Consider the following 25,182-nt stretch of genomic DNA (forward strand, 5'->3'; position numbering starts at 1 on the left):
TGCTCCTGGGGCTGGTCTGATTGGAGGGAAACCCCGTGGATTAGCCCTACCGCCCGTGAGAATCAGCTGCGAGCCGCGGTTAGCATAGCTCCGACAGGACCATCGTTATTGCCCGACACTCAGGTAAGATATTTACACCAGATCCGGATAAATCGTCCTATTCGGAGGGCACAGACAACGTTTTATTCAGAGAAATTCAAATGGCGATGGCCGATAGACGGCACGAGACTGAGTAGCTGAAGATGCTAACGTGCTGAAAATGAACAATAAGCTTTTTGCTGGGCAGATCTAGGCCGCCCCTTTTTGTTTCCTGCTTCTGGTTGTTATCTGGTGTGGTCGAGCTTACAATGGAAATGCACCACTTTTGCCAAATATCTCTAAACATTTATTTGTTTGATCGTCAATAGTAGTCTTCAACGGGCGACCTTATTTAAAATATGGTTAGCGATAATTTCAGTGTATTTTAGTTAAACTGATCGTGGTGCTGAAACACGCTCTTTTGCCTGTCTGTTTTCTATAGCTTTGCTTAGTCCTCTCAGTGTTAACATATTTAACGTTTTCTAAGCAGGCTTTATTTATCTTTATTTGTTTCGGGTTGTTTCGACCCGCTTGACAATCCGTCCGTTTGCTTATCGTCCTGTACTATCACTGTACATAACTTGTGTAAATGATTATTGAACGCGCTGGTGGTGTTTTGACATTACAGATAGTAGCGAGCAGCCGCAGGCTTCTTTGCTGTGAGGTCAGTCGGCCATGGAGATGGGCAGGGCAGAACTGTCTTCTCCTTATGGATTTTAGCCGACAAGATAACTTAGTTTTAACTTCAAAGCAGGGTATTTTTCACGATAATGTAATTACTTTTTAGCGTCGCCTTTTTGCCTGATCGTGTTTAATTGGCAGCATTGTTATTTGTATGCACTGCCAAACGTCTCAAGCAAGCCACCGACTGTCTAATGCACTTCAGCGATCCTCGGATTAGGCGAAAAGAACTGATGTTTTGGTATTTTCTTTCCTGGCAGGTTAAAGCAACTTAAATATTAATATGAAAAGCGCGTGAATGGGAACTGGGCGTGGTTGGCGACAAATGCACATCCGCATATTTCCTCGCACTGTAATGCCACCCAGAAGGGCAAATACTTCTGGCATAACCTAATTTTTGCTTGTGCAAGGCTGACACCTGGGAATTCTTTGATCAACTTGTAGAAACTGGTTAATTTTTTTATATTACCCTAAATGTTTTCCATATTTTAGATGGAAATATGGTTGCTCTGAGATGGCATAGTCTGATTAATAAAACGTGATTTACACTAGTCTTGTATAATATATGTATGTATATATGAAAACATTAGAACACATTAAGCAATAAGGTTCCCAATGTCATGAAAACCTGAAAATATCAGAGAATTTTGAAATTGGGATTTCCAGACCTGGAAAGTCATTGAAATTGATGAAATCTTTAAAGTCGTGGAAATTTCTATAGTGAATATAATTTTTTTTCTAGTCTCGATATTTTATTTTGATATTAAATATACTGAATCAGCAAACTTTTCTGTTTTGTAGAGTAAAACGTAACCGGTTTTTGCAGATACCGATAACTAAGGTGGTGGAAAATGTAGATAAATGTAAATAGATTAATCAGCTGATAGTTTAAAAAAAAATCTATTTATAGAATGTTACAAAATGTTCTTAGTCATTTCTTATGGGCACAGACTTAGGGCACAGCAATAGTCAAAATTTGCTGGATAATTCAGGAATTTTAAATAGAAAAAACCGATATGACTTTGCAAGACTTACTCAGAAGCCTGCTTTCTTAAATCTATTTTTCAAAAAATATTTGACATTATTATTATTTATTGTCAACAAATTCTAGAAATGAACACTGAGAAAATAAAGAATAAATAAAAATACAATAAATGGCTATAAACATCAGTACTGTATGTTCAGTATCAGTCAGTTGCTGACCGTTTACATATAGATTAAATTAAAATTATTGATAAATAAATATCAGTACTGTGTTTTTGGTATCAATCAATGGCTGATCATTTAAATAAAGAATATATTTAAATTAAATAAATAGCTAAATAAACATCAGTAGTACTGTTTAGTATCAGTCAAATGCTGACTATTTTAATACTATCAGTCAATTGGGGCAGGTCGTAAAACAAGAAAGATTTACACCTGAGTCAAGAGATAAACAGCGGCAGCGGTGTTACACCGTATTCTGCTATACAAGTTCAGGGGAAACTTTCAACAGTGGAATACCGTATTTAAATATAACTTTTTGTAAACGCAGCAACTGGAATTGTTTGTTGAAGGGGGTAGCAAACGGTGAATCCTTTTTTACTGATAAATTGGTCAGGCACTATTTTTAACAAGCCTGAAACACACCTGCGACTCTTTAAGTTGAAATGACGGGAACTTGGCTCTGTTAAAATGCTCTATAGTTAAGTAGGCTATTTACCAAATAAATATATATTCAGCAACTAAAGGGTTTTGTATAAGGGATTTGAGGCCGCTGTTATACTGTAGAACCAAGCTGTTCTAGCTGTAGAATCCATCAGCACCGGCCACAGAGGAGCACGTGGGAATACTAATAATAATAAAAAAAACTGTCAACAACTATCAACATATATTTTTGCAGGTAACCGATAGTTCCAAAAAGCAACTATCAGCAAGGATTAATCAATAAAACTGATATATCAGTATTGTGATCTCTGATTTGTGATTTTATCGTTCTTTCGAGTCAATGAATAGGTCAAAACTAGGGATGCGCCGATAAGATACCTGGATCGGTATCGGCTCCGATACTGACGCTTTTAGATGGATCGGGTATTGGTCCGACGAGCTCGATCCAAATCCGATACTGTGTTTAAGTCATGTTCGTTCCTGTCAAGCTCCAAAAATGACATAAAAGAGCCATAAAAACACCATTGAAGTAGTTATGACTCTTCAAAGAGTTTATTCAAAGCCACTTGAAGACGTGCAATAGCTCTATGAATCACAAAAGGCCAGCGCATTGTTGAATGGTGCTGCTCTGTTTACACACACACACTCACTCATGGCTATTTTTAGCCTTCACGCGTTGAGCAACATTTGAGCGCAACTCACAAACAACATCTCTGATTTGGATGCTCAGTAGTTCAGTTCACTTATAATATGCATTTATTATGGTGCTGGAGGTGCATTTTACCAGAATTTGATTAGCTAATTAAACTAATGTGAACTTGCTTACAAACAGCAAGGCTTGACAATAAGGACTGCCTGATTGCCTGGGGCCAGTGTGAGAAAGATTCGGGCCAGTTGCTTGAACTTTCACTTGCACTAATGTTATAAATGCAGCACTTGCCCAAGCAGGCAAGCAAACAACAAGCGTGAAGGCATAAAATTACACAGAGAGAACAAAGTCTTCTAACCGAGGAGCGAGCGCTAGTATACTCGCAAAGACGCACTAATGCGTAATATACTGGATGCGCCGAGGCTGTTCAGTTAAACAGTCTACTTCATATCATCCTCATACAACACCTGTTTCATGTCTAATTTCTGGACAATACAGGTTTTTTTGTTCTTTGTATATCAGTCAGTGTTGGTCTTGTTTGGGTTGTCTGATTTCATTTGTTAATTCACAGATTAGGCTTAATATCTACCTACTGTATATTATACATTACACTATATATTGTATTAAAACACAAGATGTGGAAAAAATATTTATCATCTTACATATTTTTTTAAAGCCATGATGGTAAAAACAGCTATTTGTCATTTTTGTGTTGGGGCCAGTGGAAATTTTGACAAGGCCAGTAAAAATCTGAAGCACTGGCCCAAACGGGCCAGTAGAAAATATTCTTAGCGTTGAGCCCTGAACACATACACACTTTCAGGAGAGTTCAGAACTCTCATCGCTGACATCAGTGCATCCCTTGTCAAAACGGTTCACATATTTAAAAGATTAATTAAGAAATTTGTCTGAATCCGAATGATTTTCAAAAATCTGTATCAGCTAATTACAAATTATTGGAAATATAGTGGAAAAGTCATGGAATTTATTTGGTCAGAAAAGAGTGAAAACGCTGATGCAATTGATAAATATAGCTGCAAGCAGCAATGCGGACTATTACTCAAAATGGCAAATCATTTACAAATTGATCAGTAGAGGGTTGGGTTAAACACTCCCGATGGAGGAATCCTAAAAAACATGTCTTTCTGCCTGAATCCTAAATGAAAAATGATGGTTGTGGCTGGATTTGAACCTCTGACCCTTCACTTACCAGCACAACATCTTAGCCAAGTTAACTATTCACATTGCTGTTAACTATTCAGTTTCTTTTTAAAAAGAACCAGTGGCTAGCATTGTCAGATTTGGCCCAAGTTCAAACAGCTGTAATTCAGTCATATTTTGACATATCAAGATGAAATTTTGCACGGTACAAAGTACAGAGTGATGTCATCTTGAAGGATGTTAGGTTTGAAAAACCATCAGTCAAAATGACATTTGATTTATTGACATATATATTGAGGCAATGTGGACATTTACATAAATATGCCCCTTTCAGCCATTTTGTATTGTATTCATTTTTGTAAGTAAAAAAATGAAAGGCATCAATTCTACACATGGGTACCATATTTCAAGTCAATTGGATCTATGGTTCAAGAGAAGCAGATTTTTGTATGTTTTCCCAAATTTTCAGTGTACAGGAAAATCCATCATGGTGGAAATGATGGGTCCTTGAGGCTTTTTTTTCCCCATGAGAAATGAGGCATGTTCACCAAGTTTCAGAAGAATTTGACAAATGGGGTGGAAATACCATCACTTTGAAAATGGGACTTTTGGGCGTGGCCTCTAGTACCACCTAAGGGCAAATGTGGGCCATTCTTGGTGTGGGGGTTCCCGTAGGCCTGTAGTATCAATGTGCAAAATTAGAAAATTTTTGACCAGTGACTTTTTTATATATTGGGGAGCAAGGAGAAGAGGAATAATAATAGAACCTTAAATAACAATAGATTTATTCCTACCGGTGGAATCTAATTACAGTCAGAAGAGTGCTACTGCAGCCTTTAAACATTCTTCATGATGGCTGCGGATGACTATTGTAATTGTTTCATTGGTTTGTTTTTTTTTAATCACTTCTGCAAGGATGATTGTCCAGTTTTGTTTTGTTTATGTTCTATTCAGTGGTGGACTTGCTTATTATCAGTAGTCTCCCTCGTATATTAAGAAACGTGACACCACACAAATGTCCAGAGGAAGACTGATCTAAAACTAGAGAAATACAGTGCAAGTTATGATGAACTTGACCATACCTGGTGATTTAGTTTGTTTTCTCTTCAAAAAAACTTGGAAACTAGACTAAGATCACGGAAAGCTGTTTATTACTTTAAATCTGTTTTAGAAATGCAGTTTGGTAGAAAAGGATTGCCATTGCAATATCCGGGAATTTTTAAGTAGGAATTTCCAGGCCTAGAATATACATGATTGTTGAATACATGAATATACAAGAAAGTTAAAATGTCATCAAAAAGTTATGGAAATTTCTTTAGTGAATAGACATTTTTCTTGTTTACTATTTCATTATATTAAATTGTTCTTCAAGTGCAAACTCTATAAAAAAAAAAATATTTGAATGCTTATCAAGTAATCTGAAGGACTGAAAAAAGTATTAAAATTAATTGGTTGAAATGTTTGGGAACCCTGGAGAAAGTAGATAGATGGTTTGGTTGGCTAAATATAAAAGGAAAAATAATTTTTCGAGTCCTGATGCCTTGCTTGACTTTATGTGACACTAAAACACTGTTAGCGGGTTACTAGTTTAACCCATTATAATAAATCAAAATGAGTGTCTAATTGAACTCTGTAACCCTGAAATCCAACTTGTCCTTTTCAGCACTGAGCAGCCATGGACAAGAGCGAGCTAGTGCAGAAAGCCAAGCTGGCCGAGCAGGCAGAGCGCTATGATGACATGGCTGCTGCTATGAAGGCTGTCACTGAGGGTGACATTGAACTGTCTAACGAAGAACGCAATCTGCTCTCAGTGGCTTACAAGAATGTGGTAGGGGCCCGCCGCTCCTCCTGGAGAGTGGTCTCCAGCATCGAGCAGAAGACAGAGGGCAGTGACAAGAAGCAGCAAATGGTCAAGGAATATCGGGAAAAGATCGAGAAAGAGTTGAAGGAGATCTGCAATGATGTACTGGTAAGAATCTCCATTTTATAGGTGGATGAATTCTAGTCTGATGGGCAAAGAATTTAAATTCCATATCTTGCGTTGTGACCCAGATATATGGTGTGTGTATGCTGGGACATCAGTCCCTGAAGGTCATTTGTTGTTCAACACCTGAATAAATAAGAAAAGCATAAAGCTCAACACCGATGGATAACTTAAAGCTGAAATCATCTGCTCTTGTCCCTGTTTCTTTATTCCTAGGACTAGTGGGTAACGTAGGTTGATAATCCTGCTTGTGTTAATTACTCCTCATGAGCAAGACCCTTTTTTAGCCAAGCCTATTAGTTCAGGCCTGATCTCATTTGTTCCAATTCACGTGTAGGTATCCTCTCACTGGGACAGTTATTGGTGGTGAGAGCCCTTGGATGATGACAGACTTAAGGGGTCAGGGTCTATTTAACCTCAGTTTCCATCTTTATTTCAACCTGTAGATTGGCAGTTTGTTGAATATAGATTCGACTTGACAGAATGTGTGTTAGTACTGTGTTTCCTAACCATTAAGTAACCCAACAATACCATCAGTGAGGCTCAAGTACGCCTTCACTGACACAAAACCAAAGACGTGTACCAAAGGCTAAATATCATATCTAACATTTCATACATGTATAAATACACATGAAATAATGTACATTAAAATTAACAGGTATATAAAATATACACACAAAAAACATAATTTGGTATTCAAACATTTAAGCTCATATAAATGAATGTTATATTATTTAAATTATTTAAAGGTAATTAATGAGAAAGATGTTGTAAAATATTTTTTTTAGTCAGGTTGCGTCATCATCATTAAAAAAAATATATGATTTTAATTATATTCAAAACAATCTTATATCATGTCCTGTGTTTTTTTTTTTTTTTTAATTCTTATTTATTTTTTATTTAAACAAGCAATGTGGAAAAAAAAGAATAGAATGCAAACATTTAATCTCACACAAAGTGAAGAAAAAGAAACCGCTAATGAAGTTGACTGATGCAGTTAACTTACAGGATGACTATAAACACTTGCCATATAATAGTTATCATGTTTATATTGTATCTCGTCATGTTTTTGTTGAGAAAAACAAGCATATCCACATGCTCAGTAGGGCTGGGACGACGTCGACGCAAAAAATACGTCGATTCGTCGGACCCAAAACAAAGATGGCGGCGCCGGCGACTAGTAGCAACACGAGTGGCTCCTCAGACTATCAGAAGTGCAAGGCATGCACTCGTTCCTCTAAAGTATGGAAATTCTTTAATTTAAAAGGAAACAATTCCGTGATATGTCGTCTTTGCAAAATGGAGATGGCCTTCCATTCTAGCACCACGGCAATGCACCAGCATCTGAAGAAGCGCCACCCGGGAGCAGTTGCAGATGACAGAGCACCGTAAGTTTTTTTTCAACTCCCCACTTTGCACTCGTTGTTGGAGTAGGCTATAATACGTTGTCGACACCTAAAGTTTTCGCTTATAGCTATTAATAATGCGCTTATAGCTATGAATGTCATGAAAAATACATAGAGGACACTGACAACACGCTGACAGACAGGACCAAGCAGGTAACATTTAATAAAGTCTCAACTTTCAAATTTGGTCATTCAAAGAAAATTAAACCATAAATAGGCCTACTATTTTGTGGCTCTTTAATGTGTCGTGACAGATTGCCTCAATTAAAGCTGCTCGTGAACGATCATCTTTTCCTTGGTTAATTTATAGCATCAAATAGGCTAAACATGAATGTAGCCTACATCAGAAGGACTGTTGTGACGTCAGTACGGTAGCCTACAATCCATTATTCAAATCCACCGACGTTAATCTTCTCTCTCCTGACTACTTTGTCGGACAAAAATGGCGTATTATGATTGATTGATCAGATCGCCAGTCAATCAAACTCCCGGCAAATGTTTTTTTTTTTAACATTTTATACACCCCACCCCCCGATGAAACCGGTATTACCGGTGTTGTCACAAGTCGATTAATCGAATCGAAATCGAATCGGACTGAAAAAATGAATAGTTAGATTAATCGATGCATCGAAAAAATAATCGTTTATCCCAGCCCTAATGCTCAGTAAACTATACTCATTTATACACACCAGTTTAAATGATGGAATGTCCCTTACCTCAACTAGCAAAGTCTTTCTCGGATGCCATGTTTGTTGTTTACAGAAGCATAGCGTGTAAACAACACGCTATAACAATCTTTGTGTGTTTAGATGGACACCAGAAAAGCGAGTTATTGTGCGAATGTGGCTGGTGAGAAAGCTGGGTTCCTGTTTAAATGTACTGTATAAACGGTTTAAACTTTACTCTCGTATATGTGCTAGATTAAGCAGCTGCAGCCACTGTGGAAAAATGACAAAAAGCTCTCATCTCATTGGTCAGTCAGTTTATCAGAGTGGGAAAAAATGTATTGCTGTCCATCAAAAAACCCATCGGATTCTTAAAAGGTTTGTTGGACCTGATGTGAATAGTGCCTTAGGAATCCATTGTTCCAATTCAAAAACCTGTTTGGAATGAACAGTCGTACTGCAAAAAACGACTTGGTGTGAATAGACCTTTAATAGAAAACTGAAAAGAAATTAAAAGAGATATTTTAAATGAAAAATGGATTGTGTGGACCTCGTCTGTGGACACTGAACTTTTACTCTCATAAAAAGTTAAAGGATCGCGGTGCTAAAGTTCATAAAATATCATCCTTGGGATTTTAAGAAGGGATATCGAGATTGTTCATAAAGTTTGCCATTTAATCAGAAAATCTATAGTTCTCTTACGAGAGGTTCTCTCGTATTGCGTAAGCTAGCTTACGCTACGGGAAAGATTCATCTTTTCTGAGATATTGAAGCCAAAAAATTATCCTTAATTTTTGTATCCATTGTCAACACAGTGCGGCAGCTGCAGACCTTGAGCGGGCTAGCTAGCGAGCTCATAGGTTGCTCTGCGGCAACTGCTGCAGCCTATAGACGAGCTTGGGCGAACTCGCATCCAATGAGAGGCGTCCGCGCGCTCACTGCAACAAAGCCCGCCAAAATTGGCGTGACTAGAGTGCATATAAGCGTAGTTCGTAGGCTGGAACCCTGATTTTCATCTCTTCAGCGAAGCTCTTCGCATCTCTGAACTGGAAGCCGCTTCGCCGTTCGAGGGGCATCAAGCAAGCGTGGACAGCGCTCGAAGAAGCCGGCCGTCTTCGCCACCTTCAGCCACCCTGCGAGCTACGCCATCCGGCGACGTATCCTTTTTAAAGCAAGCTAGTTCTTATGAACTTCACAAAAGAGTACAAGCGTCTTTTTAAAGATGCCTCACTCCACTTGCGCCTCATGCCGCGCCCCTCTCAGCACCGGAGACCGCCACGTCATCTGCGCTCTCTGCCTGGGACTGGGGCATGCAGAGCTCGCCCTCGCTGAAGGCGGATGCGATCTCTGCGAGGAGCTTCCAATGTTGACCCTGCGGGCTCGACTCGAAGCGCTCAGGACCGAAGCCGCCGCGCCGCCTTCCATTCAGCCGCGCAGTAAAAAGCGCCGCTCTCAAAGGCTGCCGGAACCAGTGGTAGAAGCGATTGCCTCGCCGGAGCCCCTCCCTCGAGCATCACCTTCACCCTCCCGCCCACCGGGACGCGCAGTTGCCGCCGAGCGGCTGCTCTGCTGCCATCTCGGACGAAGAAGCGGAGGATAAGGGCTGTTCCATCATGGCTTCGGACAGCGAGGAGTGGTCAGGCTCACACGCCTCCTCCTCGGCCCAGGAATCCAGCAGGACCAGCGCCGAGTCGAGGGGAACTAACGCCTCCTCACACAGGCCGTCGACCGCCTCGGGCTCGAGTGGTCACCGCCCCTGAGCAGGCTCCCAACAGACTCCACGCCGCACCTTTGCCCGCCCTCGCGAGATGGCGGTCTAAGCTGGTGCTCCGTCTAAGGCCTGCAGAACTACTTCCGCCTGTGTTGGCGCGCCTATACCGCCGCCCGGCCAAGCCGCATCTGCTCTGCATTCCATGGCCGTCTTACAGACAGAGGCTGTTTCAGATCTGACTAGCCGACTTGGGAGAAGCTGAACGCACTAGCGCCGCTCTCTGTCCGGTCTCTTCGGTTCCACGGTGAGTGGCATTGTTGACCGTTTCTCGAAGCCCAAGCCATGAATCTCTTTCTGCCTCGTCGCTAGCTCCTCTGCAGGCCGCCCACGTGACCAGCCTCCTGCACGAGCCTCTTCACAGCGCCCAGCTCAACAAGCCAGACTTCTCAGCGTCGACAGGGCGGCCGCCCTCGATCAGCGCTCAGACAGCCGCCGCGAGACCACCGCCCCCTGCGGGCCTCGGCCTAAGATTGTACTGAAACCTGAGCAACCGAAGTCCTCCTAGCGTTGTTGAGAAAACGACGGCTCAGTCCCGCCACGGCCGGACCACCGTCAAAGCATCGCCCCCTGTCAGTCCCCTTCTCTCAGGCTACTGCAGTTGTGGATTCAGCAGCCAACAAGCCGGTGATACTACCCGTTTGCCTGCACTCAAACGCCGTTTTCACGGCAACCCAAAGAAATCTTGTAAAGAGTAAACATGCCTTATGTGTAGAAAATGTGCCCACAATCCAGTGCTCACCCCTACACACAAGCATTACACATCCCGTGTCCCTATCAGAGCACACTCACATAAGCGGTTACGACCCGTTAGAGTTAATAAACGCGCCCACGAGCCCGTGCGCGTGCCCCTCCTCTGCCCGCTCTGTCACACGGCCAGCTGTAAGTAAGTCCCGTACGCCCCCTGTCAGTCCCCTTCTCTCAGGCTACTGCAGTGGTGGATTCAGCAGCCAACAAGCCGGTGATATTACCCGCTTGCCTGCACTCAAACGCTGTTTCCACGGCGACCCAAAATAAAGCCTTATGTGTAGAAAATGTGCCCACAATTCAGTGTTCACCCCTACACACAAGCATTACACGTCCCGTGTCCCTATCAGAGCACACTCAAAAGCGGTTACGAACCACTTGAGTGTTAGGGTTAATAAACGCACCCACAAATCCGTGCGCGCGCCCATTCTCTGGCCGCTCTGTCACACGACCAGCCTTATGTGTAGAAAATGTGCCCACAATCTAGTGTTCACCTCTACACACAAGCATTACACGTTCCGTGTCCCCATCAGAGACACACTCAAAAGCGGTTACTGAACCACTTGAGTGTTAGAGTCAATAAATGCGCTCACGAATACGTCGCGGCGCCCATTCTCTGCCCGCTCTGTCACACGGCCAGCAAACACTTCTCTGTATGTAAGTCCCGTGCCCGTGGCTATGCTTGCGCATCACTTAACAGGCGTGACTCTTTCCCCATTCACCTCAATCGGAAGTCACTCACAGAACAGCCTGTCCATGCTGTCTGCGAGCAGTCCAGCATAAGCACAGTAAGCGCGCTCACACATTCTGTTCAGCGGCTGTGTCGCGGCAATCAAGCGATTTGGCCATTCACCCTCTAACATTACAGCTTCAAAGCGTGGGAAGATATTCCAGGGATATCCGAATGGGTGTTAAGCACAATAAAACAGGGCTATTTGCTACAGTTCGATCGCCGTCCTCCTTGCTTCAGAAGCGGCTCGAAACTACTTTGAACACGGAAGCAGCGTGCATGCTTCGTTCAGAAATAACAAACCTTCTGTGCAAAAGGGCCATAGAGAGTGCCGCCTCCCTGAGCGAGTCGGGGTTTTACAGCCGTTATTTTCTTGTCCCCAAGAAAGACGGCGGCCTCAGACCAATATTAGATCTCAGGGTTTTGAACAAAGCGCTTGCAAAAGACCGTTCAAAATGCTTACAACCAGCAAACTCCTCGCGCATATGTGCCAGAGGACTGGTTTATTTCTCTCGATCTGAAAAATGCATACTTTCAGATTCAGATAAATCCCGTCACAGGCCATTCTTGAGATTAGCCTTGGCGGCCAGGTTTATCAATACACCGTCCTTCCGTTCGGCCTGTCCTTAGCACCCGTACTTTCACGAAGTGCATGGGCCTGGCGCTCGCACCCCTCGCGAGTCAGGGTTTCGCGAATTCTGAACTATTTGGGCGATTGGCTGATTTTGGCACAATCACATCACGGAGCTTCTGTCTCACAGGACAGTTCTCCTCAGTCATCTGAACAGTTTGGGCCTTGCAGTCAATTGGACCAAGAGCTCACTACAGCCCAGTCAGGCAATTTCCTTCCTTGGAATAGAACTAGACTCAGTGGCAATGGCGGCTCAGCTTATCTACACAGCTGCGCCGTGTGCAGCGACTAGCGGCGTCATTTCAGATGAACAGCCTCACACCTCTGAAGAAATTTCAGAGAGTGCTAGGCTACATGGCCTCAGCCGCAGCAGTACTTCAGCTGGGTTTACTGCACATCGCCCGCTTCAGCATTGGCTAAACACCGCGGCGTCTCGCCGGGCTTGGGCCACAGGCCGCCAGCCCATCAAGGTGACTCAGACCTGTATTTCAGCTCTGCAGCCCTGGACAGTGGCCGAATGGTATCAGCGGGGAGTGACAATGGGAGCTGTATCTCGCCGAAAAGTCATCTCGACAGGCGCGTCCAACACGGGTTGGGACGCGGTCTCGCGAGAGCTCTCGGTTTTCGGCCTACGGTCAGTTCAGGAAAAGCTCCTTCACATAAATTGTCTGGAAATGATAGCGGTCGAGTGCGGCTGCGCGCTTTCTCCCGGTCATTCAGGGTCACCGCGTCCTGGTCCGTTCGGACAACAGATCTGTGGTATCCTACCTAAACCGTCAGGGCGGTGTCAGATCCAGGAACCTCTTCCATCTGACGAAACGCATACTGAGTTGGTCCCAGTGCCACCTGCGCTCGCTGAGGGCGACGCGCGTGCCAGGCCACCTGAGCGGCGGCCCGGACAGACTGTCCAGAGACAATATTCCCCCAGGGGAATGGTCCCTGCACGCTCAAACAGTCCAGGCGTTATGGCACCTATTCGGCAGAGCGGAGATAGACCTCTTTGCGTCCAAAGAGAACTCTCACTGCCCAATATCTTTCTCGAGCGAGGGCCAGCTGGCCCAGGACTGGCCCAGGCGCCCGGCTTTACGCCTTCCCTCCCGTCTCGCTATTGCCACAGGTAATGCAGAGGATCAGGAAACGCGTCACTCGGTGCTCCTCATAGCCCCGCGTTGGGAGAATCAGACATGGTTCCCGGAGCTTACGCAGCTGTCACTGACAGCGCCGTGGCCCATCCCAGTGAGAGCAGATTTCCTCTCTCAAGCTCGCGGCACAATCTGGCATCCCCACCCAGAGCTGGGCTGCATGCGTGGGTGATCAACGACTACCCGTCGCTCTGCCAGAAGGAGTAATAAATACCATCATACACACTAGAGCCCCTTCCACGAGAAGACTCTATGCGTCAAAATGGTCTGTGTTCTCAAAATGGTGCACCGACCGAGACCTGGACCCGCGGACATGTGGGGTGTCGTCGCTGCTCGTATTTCTACAAGAGCTGCTGGATAAGGGCAGATCCCCATCCACGCTCAAAGTGTATGTGGCGGCTGTTGCGGCGTTCAGCTGAACCCCTGCACGGCCAGTCATGGGGTAAAAGCGAGCTGGTCATCCGGCTTCCTCAGGGGAGCTAGAAGGATGAACCCCGCGCCCCCATCGGTTCCTATCTGGGATCTTTCTATAGTTCTCGAAACTATGAAAGCCCCCTTTCGAACCACTTCAATCCGTGGATTTGAAATACCTTTCACTCAAAACCGTTTTTCTGACTGCCCTGTCATCAGTCAAGCGTGTGGGAGACCTTCACGTGCTGTCTGTCAGCGCTGCGTGTCTTGAGTTTGGACCAAGTGACTCCAAGGTAATTTTAAAGCCTAGACACGGCTATGTTCCCAAGGTGATCGGTACTCCTTTCAGAGCACAGGTCATTTCCCTATCGGCGCTGCCAGCATCCGATAGCGAGCGGCGCCAATCTCCTTTGCCCGGTCAGAGCACTGAGATTGTATACTGCGCGCTCCGCTGCTTTCAGGCGCTCTGAGCAGCTTTTCGTTTCGTTCGAGGGCGCACCAAAGGTCTCGCCGCCTCGAAACAGACACTATCTAGATGGATAGTGGACGCTATTGCTGCTGCATACGCGTCAAAAGACCTGCCATGCCCGTTGGGCATTAGGGCTCACTCCACTAGAGACATGGCATCCTCGTGGGCATGGTCCAGCGGGATTTCCATTCACAACATATGTGTGGCAGCGGGATGGACTTCCCCCTCCACCTTTGTCAGATTTTACAATATGGAAGTGCCCGCTCTGCAGGCAAAACTACGAGCGGTTTAATACGCTACAGCTCCCCTGGTGAGCTGCACTGATGGGACACATTCCACACAGACCGGCACCGCCGCTCTGTCGTTCCCTTCCCACTATGTGCTTATGTATTACACAATCAATGACCCGCATTCTTGCCGGCCAAATATTATTTCCCCACTCATAAGGGCTCCCCGGGTCCCCCTTAATTCCCTGGGGCTCATACAGTGGATGCTTGGCGCGCATGGCGTTGACAATGGGTTCCCGTAGCGTAAGCTAGCTTACGCAATACGAGAGAACCTCTCGTAAGAGAACGTATTGGTTACCTAACGTAACCTCGGTTCTCTCTAGATGAGGGAACGAGTATTGCGTAGCCGGCCGTGCTTCGCGCCACGGCGACTTTTCGCTTCAGTCAATGAAAACCAGGGTTCCAGCCTACGAACTACGCTTATATGCACTCTAGTCACGCCCGTTTTGGCGGGCTTTGTTGCAGTGAGCGCGCGGACGCCTCTCATTGGATGCGAGTTCGCCCAAGCCCGTCTATAGGCTGCAGCAGTTGCCGCAGAGCAACCTATGAGCTCGCTAGCTAGCCCGCTCAAGGTCTGCAGCTGCCGCACTGCGTTGACAATGGATACAAAAATTAAGGATAATTTTTTGGCTTCAATATCTCAGAAAAGATGAATCTTTCCCGTAGCGTAAGCTAGCTTACGCAATACTCATTCCCTCATCTAGAGAGAACCGAGGTTACGTTAGGTAACCGATACGTTTTACCCAGCCCTAATCCCTGATATGTACATATTATGTCATACATTTTAAATTCAACTTCCAATTCTTTTTCATACCCCCTGGAACCTGCTTACATATACCCTGGTATGCGTACCACCAGTTGGGAATCACTGTATTATTAGACTTCTGTCTACATTTTTTCCTTAAATTTTATACTTCAAGACACCATGTTGTTATAAGCAATACATTCATGTTACATTTTATAGAATGTGAAAATGAGGTCAACCAAACCAGAAGTTACTTTTTATTCCTTTGATATAAATTCGGTATGGTCTAAGGTCTGTTAACCACTTTAGTGTAAGTTGGAGGTCATACAAAGTGAGTTTGCAGCAAGCTATTATATTTTAATTCAGGGTGAACTAATTATATAAGTTTAAATACAAGCAATTTTTTTTTCATCTGTTCACGTCTAATTGTATTGTATAATGTCTTACTACGCTTATAGTGTGATTTTTATTTTTATTTTCAGTTAACATTTATTTACGTACCTTTTTTTTTGGCTATATTGTTAACTAAATTAAACCAGTGTGCTCAACCAGTGAAGGCCTTTTATGGGAGCATCATGAGACATGAATTCCACTGATGTTCATCAAGCCAAAAGTCAAAATGTCGAGCCTCTGAGTAATACACTCATTTTGAAGCTTTAATCAGAGTTTGAGTAAGTGAGATATGGAGCTAATTAGCTTTTAGCAGCTGCTTGGGTGGGTGAGTGGAGGCTATGTAATGAGGTGGAGGAAGTGAAGAGACCTCCTGAGAATATTAGGATGACTGAACTCCACAGTGTGGCTGTGAACCATATATTGGAAAAGTAGATTTTTTGGCTACAGCTGGTTGTGGGTGCGTTCCATAGTATACCCTAATTCTACCTGTTTATTTGTGATATGACCCAGTGGGGACTTTGTGGGTGTGTAAATTCCTCGCCACAAATGAAAGGTGAACCCTTCTTGAACCCTTTGTGTGCTTGTCTAGCTCATGTTTGTTCGGTTACAACACAATCGAGAACGAATGCAGTGTTGTGATCAGTGTTTTATTCTATACTTTTTTTGTTTTCACGCATTGCTTGTTTAAATATTTTCAACAAAAAAAGCACAGGGCATAGTATATACATTTGTTTCTGATATAATTAGAAGTAATGCAACCTTTATGTCTAAAATCTATTTTACAATGTCTCTTTCTCATTAATTACCTTTAAGTTTTTTATTTAGACGTGAGTTTTGGTGGATAACTGAGTGTGTTTAAAGCAAGTTTTACAGTGATAAAGTTGACAACGTGTTGGGTCATGTGTGGCGGAATGACCTGCCCCTGCATCTTAGAGCCGTCCTTCAGCCAGGCTCACAACGGGCATGGCCTGGAATGTGAGAAGAGGTGCGTAGTTCATAAGCCTTGTTCCGACAGTGGTAGGTGAAGCACACCTGATGTGAATAATCACCCCATCTTTAAAACGGACAGTGCACCTCTTCTCGGGATTCGGCTTCAAATCTCCATGTGTGCACACACTGGCATCCTCGAATGCCCAGGACCAGAGCGGAGAGGGTTCGGCCAAATTATATGCAACACCAGACCCTTCCTCTAATCTTTGGCACGAGTTAGACACAAGTGTCACTTGGGAATAAAGCACATACCGCGGTCTACGGGCTAGAGGCTGGGCCGCTAGTTTTGACACAGTTTTTATTTATTTTGGATTTTGTTTAGTCACAACTTAATTCCCCTAGTTCCATTTATGTTATTCCATAGTTTTAATTACTATTATTCTAAAATGTAAAAAATAAATATATATATATATATATATATATATATATATATATAATAAAGATTGAGTGTTTCAAAACATTTGATCGGTAGTGTACTACAACATTAGGGTAAATAAATAAGGATAAAATTATTTATGAGCTACCCCTTTACAAAATTATTGACCTTGCATAGTTTTACATTGTGTCATTGCTTTTCACGACACTACACTGCGTGGACAATTATTTGGCAAGTGAGTATTCTAATCTTATCATTATTTCCATGCACATTTTCCAACTGCAAAACCATATAAATTGAATGCATATTGGAATGCACATTTTCAGGTGGTATGTATTTGTGTAATGAGGGAGGGTGTGGCGAAAGTGACTAACACCTTAAATCAAGGTATGCATAATTATTAGGCAGCTTCATTACCTCAGGTAAAATGGTCCAAAAAAGAGACACTGAAAAGTCATAAATTGTAAAATGCCTTTCAGACGCATGGAACACATGAAATAGCTGAACTATTGCGGCGTGACCACCGGACATTCAAATGTTTTGTTGTGAATAGTCAACTGGGGCACAAAAAAAAACGCATGGAGAAGAAAAGGCCCAAATTAACTGCAAAAGACTTGAGGATAATTAAACGTGACGCTACCAGGAACCCATTTTCCTCCAGTGCCACCATATTCCCGAACTTCAACCTACCTGGAGTGTCGAAGTACAAGGTGCCAAGTGCTCAGAGATATGGCCAAGGTCAAAAAGGCTGGAACACGACCACCACCCAATAAGATTCACAAGTTGAAGTGTTTTGGCAAAGAAATACCTGAAGACAGATTTTTCAAAGGATTTATGGGCCGATGAATTGAGAGTGACTCTTGATGGACCAGATGGATGGGTGCATGGCTAGATCACCAATGGACTCGAGTCAGGCGCCAGCAAGGTGGAGGAGGGGTGTTGGTATGGGCAGCTATCATTGAGGATGAGGTAGTTGAACCTTTTCGAGTTAAAGATGGCCTGAAACTCAACTCCCAAACCTACTGCGTTTCTGGAAAGTACTTTCTTTAAGCAGTGATACAGGAAGAAGTCCTCAACATTCAAAAATCCATGATCTTTATGCAGGACAATACTCCATCACATGCATCCAAGTATTCCACTGCTTGGCTAGCCAGCAAGGGCCTCAAATATGCCCAAATATTTGGACTTGGGGCCCCTTTCTCACCTGACTTAAAGCCTACTGAGAACTTGTGGGCAATTCTCAAATGTGAGATTTACAGTAAGAGAAGACAATACACCTCTTTGAACAGCATTTGTGAGGATGTGTTTGCTGCTTCAGCAACAGTTGGTTGAGAAAAGATCAAGAAACTGACAGACTCCTACTCTTTACGAGAAGTGCCCTAGGGATTTTTAATGACCACTGAGAGTCAGGACTTCGGTTTAACGTCCCATGCGAAAGACGGTGCTTTTTTTTTTACAGTATAGTGTCCCCATCACTATACTGGGGCATTAGGACCCACACAGACCGTAGGGTGAGCACCCCCTGCTGGCCCCCTAATACCACTTCCAGCAGCAACCTTGGTTTTCCCCAGGAGGTCTCCCATTCAGGTACTGGCCAGGCTCAACCCTGCTTAGCTTTAGTGGGCAACCAGGCAATAGCTGCAGGGTGATATGGCTACCGGATACCATAAATATTATTTGTTGCATTTACTCTAAAAATTGAGACTAAACAATTGAGTTGGGAGAAATTATTTTTGTAATTTAGTTGCCTAATAATTGTGCACATTAATATATCCCTCTGATAAAGACAAAACTCACTTTACCTTTGTTAAACAATAAATTTTTAGGTTCAATAACATTTTGGATTGACTGAGAGCATTATGTTTGTTCAACAATAAAATGTATTCTGATGAATACAATTTGCCTAATAATTGTGCACGCAGTGTAATTTACAGGGGGAAATAAGTGGAAACTCTCTGCAAATGCAAAGTTGAAACTAGCTCGCCCCACACAAGCTGCTACAATCTCCTATCTACTAGTCTTAACTTGTAACAAAGAGGATGGGGAGGCAGATGGTTATGCAAACTCATAACTGTCTATCTATCAGCTAACAGTTGCTTTATTAAAAAGTGATCTCTTGCAGTGCCTTGCTCCCCATTGCAAGCACAAGTAGGTCATTGGTTCATCAAGTGGCATGTGGCTTAACAAAGTTAAAGGCGTAATGTGCAGTGGAATGCCTAAACTGTTCTCTTGGTTATGGAGCATGCTTCTTTTGCACCTAAAAAGTCTATTTTTTTTATTTTAATAATATTAAGCTCTCAGACAAATGAGAAAATGAAACATTTGCTCCTCTGAGCAATGCTTGTTAGAGAGAGACCTCAACAGGTTTTTTTTTTTCATTAAAAGTAATTGTTCACCAAGAAATGAACATTTACTCACCCTCATGTTCTAGACGAGAATTACCTTTTTTTTTTTCCGTTGAACACAACAGGAGATGTTAGGCAGAATGACAGCCTCAGTCACCATTCACTTTCATTTTATGGGAAGTCATACAAGTTTGCAATGACATGAGGATGAGTACATGTTGACAGAAGATTCTTTAAGCATACAAACTCTTTTATAAGAATTAGTGTAATTTGTCATCTTTTACACTTTTAAAAAATATGTAGTTTGATATCACATTATGGGAGAGTTTAGAGATGCTTGTATTGCCATGACGACCATACGACTGTGGTTCTGTTCAGTGTGGTGGCAATCAGGCCAGTCAAGCTGTGAACGGACCCAGCAAGCTTAATGACCTAGTTCCACAAGCACTGGCTCACACGGCGTAGTCCATATTCCCACTCTCCCCTTCACTCCCCCTCCCTGCAATAGAAAGTCTAAGAAGCATCTGTGGAACTGCAGTCCTGCCACAAGCTGTCAGGCTTCTGTCAACCCCAAAGGCGATCCAAGATGAATGAATAGAATGCTGAAATTCTAGAAACCAAGCACACAAACGGGTTCAGTAGAGACAAAATGAGAAGGGAACGAAACCCTGTATCTTATCTCTCCATCTTTACTACTGTTGACTTTCTGTCCAACTTATGACTACTTCCCACTTCATACTGGAACCAGGATATGAAACAGTTTGACAAACCGTTAGTATCTATTTTTCTCTTTTGTGTGTATGTGTGTTACAGGTTCTTCTGGACAAGTATCTCATCCCAAAGGCGACCCCAGCTGAAAGTAAAGTCTTCTATCTGAAAATGAAAGGCGATTACTTTCGCTACTTAGCAGAGGTGGCTGTGGGAGAGGAGAAAGCCTGTAAGCCATTTCTTTAAATCAAGATGTGGAGGGTTGTCTGGGTTAAAGGGATAGTTCACATGAAAATTAAAATTATTTTTATTTACACTGTTGTTGTTCGAAATCTGTGACTTCCATGGAACACAAAAGGAGAAGGAAGCCACCATTCACTTTCATTGCATCACTTCAAACGGCAGTAACATTTTAATGCCTGAATTTAAAGCAAATATATAAATGCTTGTGGGTTTAATCAAAGCATTACAATAGCGTGTGAAAGTGATGAAATTAGAACAAATGTCATACTATTAATTTTATTTATATATATATATATATATATATATATATATATATATAAAATATATGAGTACCAAAAACAACAGTGTAAATGTGAAATTGACATACTAAAGTTGACCAAAAAGATAGACATTTCTAAATGTAGAGTATTTCTAAATATTTTGATTATTAAAACATATGTTTCATGTCATGTATATGTTTTTAAAAAGAAATCATGTACCTCTATTTTATTATTTTAGGCTATATGTATATTTATTTTAATTAAAAAAAAAATCTTCTTAAGGTGTATGAATCACAAATGCTCCTTAAGAAATATGACAATTAAACATGAAAGCCCTAAAACAGACAATTAATCTACGTAATCACAATTATTTGTTTGTCAATTAATCGCCAACCAAATGTCATAATCGTGACAGCCCTATGATTAAGTAAACTCATTCCATTAATTAAATGATGTAATGGTGTCTCTTTTAGATTACATTTAGATCATACTACACACACAATAACCACAAAAAGATAAGAAGACTGTCTGATTTAAGGTCAATCATTAAATAAATAAAATTTTCCACAAAAGTACATATGAACCTGCACAGCTTCAATTTTTGTACTGGATTGTTTGAGCTATTAACACAGTCCAAAATATAAAAAAGTTCAAGGAACATAAATATTTGAGTTATGAGCCCAAAATGTAACTGTACAAGGAAAACTTTAGGCTTTACAGAGTAGACTAGCTTCCTCAGGAGCTGCTTTTATGGTTAAATCTGGTTAACAATGTAGGCTTAAGTCAGCTGGTTAATCATGTAGGCATTTGGGCTGTATTGCATTGCTCTCATAGCTATTGTAGTGACTAATGATATCTCCACCACCTGGCCATATACATAGGAACTTCTGCTAGATATTTAACCACTTCCGCAAACTGTTGACATGGAGCCAAACTTGAAAGGAAGTAGTGGGGTGGAAATCTCTAAATAGGATCTATTTTTGGGGTGGGAGTTGTGCATTTGAGTTCCATTCATAAAAGCCTTGAATCCCTCAATGACTAATTCAGCAGTAAGTGTACCACATCTTTTGGCCCAAATTAGGTAACAATTTGAGTCTCGAGCAAAACAATATATACCATATCAACTTGCTCTATTTACAGGCTATTACAACAAAGCTGATTCAGTCTGTCAATGTGATGGGTAATAATTATTTGTAGTTCTAATTCTGTTTAAGACAGACTCTGTACAAACCATGAAATGGTTTGCTCACCATTGTCAGTCATGGTAGAGTCAGAAAGGAACTGGGCAGCAGTAAACATAACAGGAAGAATCTTGTGGCTGCCTTCCTGTGCCAGGAGGTTGACAAGCTTTCAGGGCATGGCCCTATAATTCTGTTGTGGGAAAGGGAGAGAGAAAAGAAAATGAATTCTACATTCTTTAGTTGTACAGAGGAAACAGTTAACAGTTTGATTTCCTTCCTACATTGGAACAGGTGCAGACATGTTAGTCTAACCACCTTACAGCATGAGTGAGAGCCCATGTGTGGGTGGAGCTCCAATGCTGCTTACCTGATTCCTGTTCCCTCTAGTTGAGAATGAAGTGTAGAATTTAATTCTTCCTTTTTATCCCCCAAAATTGGATCCCTTTATTCAAATTTCAGCAAAACCCAAAGTTTATTTTATTTATCTGTTTGTAAGTCTTTAACTGACACCATCTAACTCCGTCCTTCAATAGGCTATTACTCACAAATATTGCTTATCTTACAGTTTTAATGTTATGGAACCAAAAGCTCCTACATCAGTCAGACAGGGTGAAATAATTTATGTCTGCCAAAAGGTTAAAAGAGATACGACACTGAACATTAGTCTTCTATATACAAGAGTAGTCAGGGTGTCTAATTGCCTTTATTATGTAAATATCTGGATTATACAATTTCAACATAAAAATTTACAAAATTTACTTTTGTCAGAAAATTCCCTATAACAACAGAAATTGTTTTTTGTCTATTGATTAGACTTTTAGTGCTATAATATGGGTAAGGATACATTTCTGTTAATCCGTCAAATGGAAATGGTTATTGGCCAAAACCAATAATCTCAAAATGGCCAAATATCACTAAAGAAGATGCAATCATATCACAGAACTTGCCATGTCACAACTACAATATATAAGTGCTTTTTTACAAACCAGTTTGTTGCCTAACAAAACTTCCATCCCAACTCATCATTCATTCATTCACTTGTCTCATTAAAGGCTTAATTGAGGATATTGGCATGTGCATTCAAAACAGTGGCTGTGTCTCGTTTGGAAGGATGCATCCTCCGGAGGTCACACTTGTCGGCCACATACGTCATTGAGGCAGTCTCGTTTCATAAAAGCGAGTAGGACACTTCGAATGCAGCCACCATGATTTTACACATATGTTAATGTTAAATACTGTAGGAGTACAACTTTTTTAATGAGGAAAAATCTACTGAGTGCACCTTAAAGGAAATAGTTTAGGTTCTAATGTTGTCTTTCCAGTCACTGGCAAATGCATACTGAAATCGAGGCAGGGATTTGCCTTCTAGCTTGGCTTGGATCTAAAAATGCCTTGTGCATTACTAATCTAAAAGCCTCACAGTTCAAAAATATTTTTGTCTTGACTGTCATTTTGGACTCCATTCAACATGAGCTCTGCATGTTGACTCAAGTGAAATTTACAATTGCATTCATTGCAGAGGTCAGGATGATGGCAAAAGGGAGTTAAAAGATCAGTTCAACTTTGTTCCCAAGTCAGCTTTTGAAGGATTATTTTTAAGACACATTCTTGAAAGTATAAATTAAATTGCTATTAGTTGGGTAGAGTGGCAAGATGCTGACAGAATTGACAGCTGTATGTCTTAAATGTGGAACAGTTGATAGTTTCTCATCATTTATGTGCTTCAGCCTCGCCCTTAAAGGCCTGGTACACAGCTTTGTAACAGACTTCCTCACTAAAGCCATACTCATCGCATGCTCAGTTTTATGCTTTAACGCCCCCTTCTGGAAAATTTAAAGCAATGGACGTGTTCAACCACAGCAGCTCAACCAGCCAATCGAGAAGACTTGGCATTTGCTGAGCTCTCTTTATGCCTCAGTTATGGCTCATGGCTTTGTTATATATGTTGAATTTTGCTATCACAATATTCTCATCTGTCTTTATCAAATCCTGAAAAAATGAAATTGTATTCTAACACGTTCTCTTTCTGTCTTCAGCTATAATTGGCAATTCACAGGAGGCCTACAAGGATGCCTTTGAAATCAGTAAGTCAGAGATGCAGCCCACACACCCCATTCGTCTGGGCCTGGCTCTCAACTTCTCTGTATTCTACTACGAGATTCTCAACTCACCCGAGCAGGCCTGTAAGCTTGCCAAAACGGTAAGAATAATGCACCCACACAAACGGGCACTTTTGATAATGAACAAAATACAAGAGCTCTACCCACAATTACTAAATTAATACTTAATACTGTCAAAAACCCATCATTTTTGTTACTTTTTCACTTAGGCTTTTGATGAGGCCATTGCAGAGCTTGATTCGCTGAATGAAGAATCATACAAAGACAGCACATTGATCATGCAGCTATTGCGGGACAACTTGACAGTGAGTTATCTTTTTCATAGCAGTTTAAATGAAAGTGTTAAAGCCCTTTTTGATGTCAGTGTTCTCACTTGCACTCAAAAAATAAAAACACTCCATTAACTTAAATAAATTGAAACTAAAACACCACATTAGAAGTATTACCACATTGAATAACTACATAATACTATTCATAAAAATATATATATATATATATATATATATATATATATATATATATATATACACTGATCAGTCACATCATTAACACCACCTGCCTAATGTTGTGTAATGCAGTGAAATAAATCATGCAGATACGGGTCTGGAGCTTCAGTTAATGTTCACTGAATAAATGTTTTTATCTCAGTGATTTGGACCATGGCATGATTGTTGGTGCCAGACGGGCTGGTTTGAGTATTTCTATAACTGGTGATCTCCTGGGATTTTCACCCTCAATAGTCTCTAGAATTTACTCTATTAAATGCTATTTTGAGATGCGAGTTGGCGCTGTTTTTTTGGCACAAAGGGGACCTACACAATATTAGGCAGGTGGTTTTAGTGTGTGTGTGTGTGTGTGTGTGTGTGTATATATGTATATATGCTTGGATCCATTTCCAAGATGTTTTGTGTCTCTGGAGCTGAATGTCTGTACATCTGGTTATGGCCAACTAAAAGTAATTATGTATTTTATACTCAAATGGATTAAATTATGTTCCATTTTACAAATGTAAATGTTTGAATGCCATGTAGTTGGATCAAAATTTTCAAGAATTGTTATAATACATTTGTTTTATTCAACTAAATTAAGCAGCTAAAATCATATGAATAAGAGCAGGCCATTCCATGTTTCACTCTCTTGTCCTCTCCTTTTACAGCTGTGGACGTCAGATAACCAGGGAGATGGAGAGGACACCGAGGAAGGGCGGGAAAACTAAGTCCTGCTTTAGCCGTCCTTCCCCTGTTATTCACCTGCCATCATTCCAGCTCACCATCAACACTGAGACCACCTCATCTGCAACTTCATCCGTCTCTTTTAGTTATTTTATTCTCGCACCTTCCTGCTTTCTTCATTCCCTGTCATTGT

The 25,182-nt window shown here is 41.8% G+C and overlaps 1 protein-coding gene across 1 annotated transcript; it reads left to right on the forward strand.

Annotated features, from left to right (window-relative positions):
• Positions 1-25,071, forward strand: LOC127657841 (14-3-3 protein beta/alpha-A-like). Its single transcript, XM_052146776.1, has 6 exons — positions 1-123; positions 5,880-6,185; positions 20,119-20,242; positions 23,734-23,897; positions 24,027-24,122; positions 24,974-25,071. Exons 2-6 carry the CDS (start codon positions 5,892-5,894, stop codon positions 25,031-25,033), a joined length of 738 nt encoding a protein of 245 aa, XP_052002736.1. The 5' UTR covers positions 1-123; positions 5,880-5,891; the 3' UTR covers positions 25,034-25,071.
• Positions 25,072-25,182: the final 111 nt, after the last annotated feature.

This window comes from Xyrauchen texanus, chromosome 17 (assembly GCF_025860055.1).
Source record: "Xyrauchen texanus isolate HMW12.3.18 chromosome 17, RBS_HiC_50CHRs, whole genome shotgun sequence".
Classification (NCBI taxonomy): Eukaryota; Metazoa; Chordata; class Actinopteri; order Cypriniformes; family Catostomidae; genus Xyrauchen; species Xyrauchen texanus.

Bases quoted from the DNA above. Each gene is read 5' to 3' on its own strand.
- LOC127657841 (XM_052146776.1), top strand. From the start codon at position 5,892: ATGGACAAGAGCGAGCTAGTGCAGAAAGCCAAGCTGGCCGAGCAGGCA. The intron at 6,186-20,118 runs GTAAGAATCTCC...TGTGTGTTACAG, and splicing joins AGATCTGCAATGATGTACTG to GTTCTTCTGGACAAGTATCT. The intron at 24,123-24,973 runs GTGAGTTATCTT...CTCCTTTTACAG, and splicing joins TATTGCGGGACAACTTGACA to CTGTGGACGTCAGATAACCA.